Source organism: Cydia strobilella, chromosome 21, assembly GCF_947568885.1.
Source record: "Cydia strobilella chromosome 21, ilCydStro3.1, whole genome shotgun sequence".
Taxonomy (NCBI): Eukaryota; Metazoa; Arthropoda; class Insecta; order Lepidoptera; family Tortricidae; genus Cydia; species Cydia strobilella.
In genome coordinates, this window is record NC_086061.1 from 856,917 (window position 1) to 866,094 (window position 9,178).

A 9,178-nucleotide genomic window follows, 5' to 3' on the forward strand; every position below is an offset into this window, starting at 1 on the left:
GGCGCTTACATCGCAATAATAATTGGAGCGGCGTTAATAATAGCGTAAGCTCCAACCGACATAAGGTACCTTTACCCGTGGGACGTCATATATCTTTACTATTTCATATCTAGTAAATCTCTTATTCGTTTCCCGAATCGCGCCGATAGTTTAGTTTATTATGGTTCATTATTTTTGTATATGGGTATTTTTGCACATTGTAGTTTTTCCTCAGTCACCCGTTGACCACGAACGCTCGCTGTAAAGGGTTCGAAACGTCGGGATGTAGGCTCGAATTCAATATACGCGATATAATCCGTTATCATAGTTTTATTTCATGATAATCAACAATTGGCAACGCGCATGTAATATTTCTGGTATTACTACGGTGACTGCTTACCATTAGGCGGGCCGTATGCTTGTTTGCCACCGACGTGGTAATAGTTATTTGTGCAACAAGAGAGGAAAGTTGGTTTTTCTTGCGAGTGTTTATTTTGAGTCCCGAGAAAGCGAAAGATTCTTTAATTGAATCACGAGCGAAGCGAGTGATTCTAAGGTAGAATCTTGAGCGTAGCGAGGGACTCAAAAACACGAGATGTAAAATAACTTTGCTCTCGTGTTGCACACATAATTTTTCACCTCAGTAGTGAGAACATATTAAAGGTTAAAATGTATTTCGAAAAAATAGATAAATATAATATATTATAAACAGAAAAAATAAGATACGATACGATACGAGACGAGACGAGACGAGACCGGACCGGACCGGACCGGACCGGACCGTACCGTACCATAAAAAAAATGTAATAAAAGTATGAAGTTCATGGCCTTCACTAAAAAGCTACATTGTTTCACTCCCTGGAGTGAGGAAAGTGCGAAGTAGGCTTGTTCGAGCTGCTGAGGTGAAAAAAAAATTGTCAAACCAGGCGGATTTATGGAATTTACATATTTCAAACAACCACGGTGTAAAATTAACTTTGTACTCATCGGGAAAAGACTTAATGCTTCTTTGCACGTTTCAATTTAACTTAGAAACATTACTTCCAAGGATGGGGTTGGGCAGTTCCTTCAAAAGTTAGTGTTTTCTTAGTCAGACTCGATGAATGTCAATGAGGTTACTAACAAAATGTTTTTGTTTAAAACATTTCACACTTCTACTTTTGTTTAGTAAAATATCAATACCTAAATTGATTTTAAATTTAATATTGATTTGTGTTGATAAGGTTAATTATAGTGCAAATACATAATTAAATTCGATCCTTCAATTTAATCAAAAATTAAAAGTTTAAATGTCAAAACGCCCACTAACATTGGAACATCGCCCACATTAATCTAAAAACATCCCACACCATAGGGATTGCAAGGAATAATTATCGTATCGGCGAACATGATAATACTATAATTATTCCTCGTTGAATATGAAACGAACACACTAACTTACGAAACTAAACTCAAAAGAATATTCAAATGTATAAAATATACGAAACGTAATGTCTTTTGATGTTTTCTTAATGATTTTCACGTTAACACCCGATCGCTTCATTGAAAAATACTCAAACACTAAATGTCACTGAGCATAAACCCACTTAATGAAATCATGTCCATTTAAAATTGATTTTTACACTTTCACAATCCAAAGGCTCAGTAGTATTCGTCTAGTGATAGTTGCCACCATGATTATGAACTGTTCAATTATATTCTTATTAATGTTTCAATTCATTTCATGTAAAGGTTACAAAGGTGAAAGTTTTCCAGAGAAATATCTAAAGCCGGAAGATGTGGTCCCTGATATCGCGGACGCGAATTATTACTTGCGGAGTGTAGACAAGATGCTCGGCTATTTCGCATTATTCGCGAACAGAACAGACATCAATAGGGCTTTGGGAATGTTCTATATGAAAGGTATGTGTTCAAATGGTTAGTGCAAAATTACAAAACTTTTTCGAGTTCGAATCTTTGTAATTGTTTTCGTTATATTCTGGAAGTGACATTAGGTACCTACTTATATTACGAACTTGAAAAATTTCAACTAAGTAAATTGCTGGTAATAACGATGACCTTTTTAGCTATTCTTAAAAGGACTATGATCGAAAACAAGAACAAAATACAGACGGACCAAGAGAAGTTAATAAAGAGTGTAATATTGCAAGCGGATAATGTTATGTCACACCATTTTGCCCATAACATTAAGCCTCTGGACTGGGGGCATATCCTGAAAAGGGGTAAGTCACATAAGCCACAGAAATCTAGTGATAATAAAGATAGGCCCCGGTGTTGTACCTGATACAGTAACAGCCAATAAAATACCAACGGCAAGTCACGTGCCTTCTGATGAAAAACACGGTATGCGGCAGCAGTTCTATTGCCGTATTTCCCATACATTTTTCCCGCGCTTTTACATACAATTTTTTTATGATATATTTACGAAAACCCCAAAATTCGGCTGGCACATCACTGAGCCTCCCTCATTGAGGGTTACAAAATGTAGTCCTGCACAGACCCTATGAAATCACATCGTTTACCTTGCTATGCATTTTCCTGTCACTGGTCACAAATCTGTTGAAATACGTTTTAGCAGTGGATGGTCTAAGTGGTAGAGTGGAGCACATTGTATTAGAAGTACTTAAAAATACCTACCATACATAGAGTGAGTACATAATAGTACAAGAAAGGTAATTCAACTATCAAATACAGCAGTTGACCTAATGTAAAATAAGCACTGCCTAAAGTGTGACTTAGGCACCTTTTGCGAGCCATAAGGGTACATTTTTTAGATTTAATCTAAATGTTGTGGTTATATATGTGACTCTTTTTCAGCCAGTCATCTTCTTATAGAAGAGGATCTCCAGGTAGAAGCCATCGGTGAATTTAAGAGAAATCTTTTCAAAAAATGGATTCTGAGCAACGTGTCCCTCAACGAATTTGAACAAGATATGGATGAAGTTAAATTTCCGAAAGAGACTTATTTAAAGTATGCTGAGGAGGTTATAGAGTCTCAGATATTCACTATTAATATTGATGATTCAGGTAATGTTAAAGCATATTTAAACTAGGTACCGTTGGCTATTGACAAATACATCGGCAAACTCTTAAGGAAAAGAGCCTCCTTCACGCAACCAAAAAGATCAACCATTTATAAAAATGAATATTTTTAGACAACTATAATCTATAGGTAGTGTTGTTTGCTGGAAATGCTGGTGTAGATAATGTAAACAATGTAATCTGACGATACTTTATACTTCTAACGCCATTTTCTCCAGATTACTGCATGGGTGAAATAATCTACAACCCCACGCCGCTGGAAGACACGCAGACCTTAAGACCGTGCGTTTACGACCAGTTTTGCCCTCAGATCCTGTATACACGCGCACCTTCCTTCTCCTACAGTCTCAGTCACAGGTTAGTCTTAAGAGGAAAAGGACCGCATCTCCATACAAACATCCCCATTACCTCTTTAGATATTAACATAACAGAAACAATTTGATGTATGGAAAACTATGCCCCTTTTGACATTTTTCGTATTTGAGGGTTCCGTACCTAAAAAGGAAAAAGCGGAATGGTCTGTAAAGTAAAGATTTTGTCATGTTACCAGAGTGTTGAACATAATGATGCCTCGCCACGTCCGCCGCTGTTACATGCACGACCCGGAAGACGACGAACAGCTGATGGAGGCGTTATGTGCCGGCATGTACCGCGAGGCAGTGTACCTCGCGCGTCGCGGGTACTTCAACAGGGACATCTGGATGGAGCACAGTAAGTCACACTAGCGTTTTCTGAGCGTCGCCGTCGGCGTCTAATCAGCGCTATGGAAAGCGAGCAACAGCCATAAAGTTGACTAGACGCTCGGGATATGCTAGTTTGGGGTGGCCCTAAGATTGTCTGATGTTAACACATTTACCGATGTTAAAACCGTTTGTAGCGTACTGTTTATTCATAGGCAATTTTTCGCCTACGAACAGAGAACCTGCCTAGGGGTCGCTGGCAGTAAATGTGTTAACAGCGTTGAACATAAGTAATAAGAACTTCAACGAGTCAACGTCCGCCAAAATATGCACGACCCAGAGGCTTTCCTATTTCAATACAGACAATCAGACATTATATGTATCATATGGAGCTCATAAGAACGGGAATTATTAAGAGAAATGAAAATCACGTCGTTAAAGATCAGTTTTATTTGATAACTTTTTTATAAATAACTCCCGTATATATACTCATAATAGCGTGACTCTCCAAGTTTCCATATGCTTGTTGCTCACTCGTTAGTATCTAAAAAATTGTTTCAGTCGCTCTGTGTGGCCTGCTGGGTTACCAGGAGTTCTTCCGCCGTCACTGGTTCCGGAAAGTCGTGTCATGGATTGACGAGCGAGGCTGCATTGCTGAGAATTTCAACTACGAAGCCAATCGAACTAGGTAAGGAATTATGTGATTATGTACTGAAAAGTAACTATATGATAATTCATGAGGTCGATTTTTAAAGATAGATAACGCATAATTCCAGCTCCAACAGCAGCAGCAGCAGCTGCTTCAATCGGTTTACCATTGTCTAATTAGGTTCTTTTAATATATTTACACCACCCAACTTGACGGGAACCGGGAATTGTCATCATCATTATCGCCAACCTATATTGTTGGATGGAAGCCTCTAAGAGGATGAAATCACTACGCGAACCCCATGAGCGTTAGGCGCTTCGCAAACGTCTTTAAATTAACTTTCAGATATTAATAGGCATGCATATGATCTCTCAGATATACTTAACTTAAATAGTAACCAAGTATTTAAATCTAAACTTAAACTGCTGCTTATAGAAAAAGCATTCTACAGCATTGACGAATTTATAAATACTCGATGAGGTCGTTGACTTCTGCATGGTAATTAAAAAAAAAACATGTTATATTTAAATCTAATAATGTTATTTATTTAGTTTTATTTATTTTTATTTTTAGTTTTTTAAGTTTTATATGTATTTCTAATTGTTATTACATGAATAAATATGCACTGATAAAATAAAAAAATGTTTTTTTAAGTTTAAAAATGTTATGAAATATGTAATTAATTATATTAACGAACATATGTACATATATTTTTTTATACATGTAAAATGTGACCTGTAAAATTTGCTTTTACCAATAAAGTTCTGTATTCTGTATTCTCGATGTCTTCTTTCAAAGAAGAGCTAGTACCTTAAAGTGGCTGCTCAAATTCATATAACCGAGTAAATTATTTGTACTAGCCTCTAATTTAGGCACTTTTTTTTATTTTAGGTGTTTAAAGTTGGTTACAAAAAATCCGGCCAAGTGCAAGTCGGCCTCACGTACGAAACGTTCCGCACTATTACGCAAAAAACGGCAAAAAACCACGCTCACTGAGATATTAATTTTTATTCTGTTTTTAGTACTTGTTGTTATAGCGGCAACAGAAATACATCATCTATGAAAATGTCAACTGTCTAGCTATCAACTTCATGAGATACAGCCTGGTGACAGACAGACAGACGGACAGCACAGTCTTAGTAATATAGGGTCCCGTTTTTACCCTTTGGGTACGGAACCCTAAAAATTGTTCTGTTTCCTTTCAGATACCTGCTAGAAAAGGAACCGGAGAAAGCGAAGAGCATCCTAGAACTGTCGCGGAAGGTACTAGAGGACCCGTGTAGCTGGCACCCGATGGCGCTGAGCTTGGTGGTGCTGGCGCATGGCGTCAGACATGCCGTGCACTTTAGTGAGGTGGATAAAGTGAAAGATGAGCTGTAGAAACATTGACTTTTTTTATTGCGACTTTTATATTTTACACCTTAAATCCTCATAATTCATAATTTATTGCATATTAGTCATCACTACATACTCTAGATAGTATAAATCAAAGTCGCTTCCTGCTGTCTGGATGGATGTCTGTCCTTATGTATGCTACTAAGATCTTTAAAACTACGCAACGGATTTTGATGCGTTTTTTTTTTTTAATAGATAGAGTGATTCAAGAGGAAGGTTTATATGTATGTATGTATCAGCATTGCACCCGTGCGAAGCCGGGGCGGGTCGCTAGTGTGGTATGTACAACACAGATATTACATTAGGGTAAGTTCACACATGTACCCTGTAGCCTATAACTTGTGAAGAGAATGGTCGTGTATTTGGCAAAATTATTTTACAAATACGACCCGAATCCCGGTAAGGGAATTTATTTCTGTGATGAACACAGATATTCGTTTTTGAGTCATGGGTGTTTTCTATGTATATAAGTATGTATATCGTCGCCTAGCACCCATAATATAAGCTTTGCTTAGTTTGGGGCTAGGTTGATCTGTGTAAGATGTCCCCTAATATTTATTTTTAAATAGTCGAACCAGGCCAAGGTTTTAGGTCTAATTTTGCAATGTTCTGTTAAGAACTCTTTTCAGGGTCGCATTTTTAACAGGCTTGTATCATACCTTACAGCTCTTTCCCTAAATAACGCTACTTTTGCGTCACAACGAAAATGACCATTTTATTTTATCCCATTTTGTACAGTTCACCCAAATGTTGATAACAACAAAAACATTGATAGAGATCAATTAGGTATCTCCAACATGATTTCATAGGAATGTGACCCTAAAGGTAATGCAATAAAGGCCACTCTTATGTGTCATGCTCGGCCTAGACTACACTAACAAGCAGGCCCACGCGAGGCATCAGCTTACTTACTTAGAATTACTAGTTGAGCAGTGTCTTTTAAAAAGGGCTTATTTTTGTATGGTGTCCATAAAGAAAAAAACCCTTTTTAAAGGATGACTCACGTTAGACCGGGCCGTGTCCGGGCCGGGGCTTCCGGCGCTTCGTTTTCTATGGAAAGCATCACGTGATCACCCGTCATGTCATAGAAAAGTAAGCGCCGGAAGCTCCAATTATTGTACCCTTTTTCTGCAAATAAAATTATTTCTATTTATATTTCCAGCCCGGACACGGCCCGGTCTAACGTGAGTCATCCTTAATTAAGAATAAGTATAATATGTATAGGTAAAACTTGAAAACCTTTGTTATTACAATTAATACTACAATTGAATAAGGTAAGTACTTACTAGTAATTTATTTAAATGAAAAAGAAACCGTTCAATTGTTTTAAACTTATCATTACGCGTCCCATTAGTAAGTGCTTTAAGATGCCGGTGTCGATTTTAGTCGCAAAAATGTAAAATTGATAGATTTAGTCGATGAAATTGTACACCTTTTGTTACCAAATTGAAATAACAAGTACTGGTTTCTATTAGCACGTCTTCTTATCTTGCCTTTTATCAGATCAATTTTTTGAAAACGGACTCACTAAATTAGTAATGTTTTTTTTTTTTCTGAAGGACGTTTAGGCAAACGCGCGTAAAGCACTGATTTTGTCGCTCTTATTTGTAAATTTCGTAAAGTTTGGACTGCTAAAAGTGGTAAATTTGTACTATGCATATTCTGTACTTGACCTTTATCAGATTACATTTTTGTTATATGACTTAGAGTTCGAGGAAATGAAAGTTAAACGAATTCAATTTTCTCCAGAAATTACTTCAAAACAAGTGACAATTTCTCTGAAAATCGACTTAATTTTGTACTTGACCTTTATCAGATTACATTTTTGTTATATGACTTAGAGTTCGAGGAAATGAAAGTTAAACGAATTCAATTTTCTCCAGAAATTACTTCAAAACAAGTGACAATTTCTCTGAAAATCGACTTAATTTCAACGTAATTTTGATACTTAAACAATCTACAATATTTGCTGAAACTATTCTTATACATCAATTTGTATAATATACCACCATAATTTTTTGATGTATTTTTAAAAAGTAACCCTTCGCTTCATATATTACTGGTGACGCACGCTCGCGACCTTATTATTAAAAGACAAGATGAGAAAACGTGCTAATAGAAACCAATACTTGTTATTTAGATATTACGTAACAAAACGTGTATAATTTCAACGACTAAATCTATCAATTTAAAATTTTGGCTCCAAAATCGACTACGGCCTCTTAATGAATTGATGCTATTAAGTGGATCAGCTTATCGCCTGCCTGAATGATTACAAGTACAGTCAGCAAAACTATTAGCTTAGCACTCCTGCAAATATATTTCTATGCGGGGGTGCTAGGTTTTTTAAAGATTTAGGTCCAGGTTAACGACTTTCAACTATGTCGGCGGTGCATAATTCTCAAAATATAATTTTAGGGCAGTCACAATCGCGAGAGAGTAAACAAGCGGCTTTTTTTTTATTTTACATCCATGGCAAACAAGCTGATATTCCTGATGGTTAGCATAGCGTATAGGTAAACGCTTATAACACAAGCGAACTCAAGGGTTATCACTTATCAACATATTTGCGTCCTGATCCTGTAAGCGTGTAGGTAAGGCCTCTTTTAAAGAACCCCAGTTTCTCGAGAAAACTCGCCAGGTAGATAGACATCGGAGGGCGCCGTGGTGGAATGTTATCGATCCCAGTGCGCCCTCACGAACGGCAAAGAGGGTGATACGCCGGAGTGGGTTAATGGGTAGGGCCAAATACTCCCCCCCTCTCGGTAAGAGAGCGGCAAGGAGCGGCGAGTCCCACACACCGTGCGTAAGTGCATTCCCACTCCGTCAAAAAAAAACCAAAAAAAAGGGGTAGATAGACATAACATTGCTGGTAAGACTTTCCTTTAAAAAAATAAATAAAATAAAATAAAATATCTTTATTTCAGAACATTCAAAATTCCATACAATATTGTTAGTACCATCGTTATACCTATGTGTTAGTAAATACATTAAAAATAAAAACAAAACTTAACAATAAAATCAAAATCCAATAAATTTAAATAATGAATACAATAATAATAATTAATATGTCAGATTCAAAATAATATAGACTAGAATAATAATTAGAATGTCAAAAATTTACCATTTTCTTTTAATTTAAATTCATATAAATAATGATTTCATGTCAAAAGAGCAACAGATACAAGCATAACAAATGTCGATATATGTATTCTACTTAATAGTTTTGACCCATGCACACAGGATGGAACTATCAGGTCTATCGGCGATTACCTTCAGTATCCCGTTGTCGCTGCGTCGGATGCGATTTAGGATAGATGCGACCCGCTTTCGCCTGATCGCATAAAAGTCGTCGGTACGCGCCTCGGCAAACATTCCTGACGCGCTACAGAACCCTTTAAATCCTTAATTTTATTCCAAAACAGGAAAACAT

The 9,178-nt window shown here is 36.8% G+C and overlaps 1 protein-coding gene across 1 annotated transcript; it reads left to right on the forward strand.

Annotated features, from left to right (window-relative positions):
• Positions 1-1,612: 1,612 nt before the first annotated feature.
• Positions 1,613-5,733, forward strand: LOC134750902 (uncharacterized). The gene is made up of 7 exons (XM_063686141.1): positions 1,613-1,881; positions 2,046-2,201; positions 2,797-3,006; positions 3,240-3,378; positions 3,572-3,732; positions 4,263-4,389; positions 5,556-5,733. Exons 1-7 carry the CDS (start codon positions 1,653-1,655, stop codon positions 5,728-5,730), a joined length of 1,197 nt encoding a protein of 398 aa, XP_063542211.1. The 5' UTR covers positions 1,613-1,652; the 3' UTR covers positions 5,731-5,733.
• Positions 5,734-9,178: the final 3,445 nt, after the last annotated feature.

Bases quoted from the DNA above. Each gene is read 5' to 3' on its own strand.
- LOC134750902 (XM_063686141.1), top strand. From the start codon at position 1,653: ATGATTATGAACTGTTCAATTATATTCTTATTAATGTTTCAATTCATT. The intron at 3,007-3,239 runs GTAATGTTAAAG...CATTTTCTCCAG, and splicing joins TATTAATATTGATGATTCAG to ATTACTGCATGGGTGAAATA. The intron at 3,733-4,262 runs GTAAGTCACACT...AAATTGTTTCAG, and splicing joins GGACATCTGGATGGAGCACA to TCGCTCTGTGTGGCCTGCTG.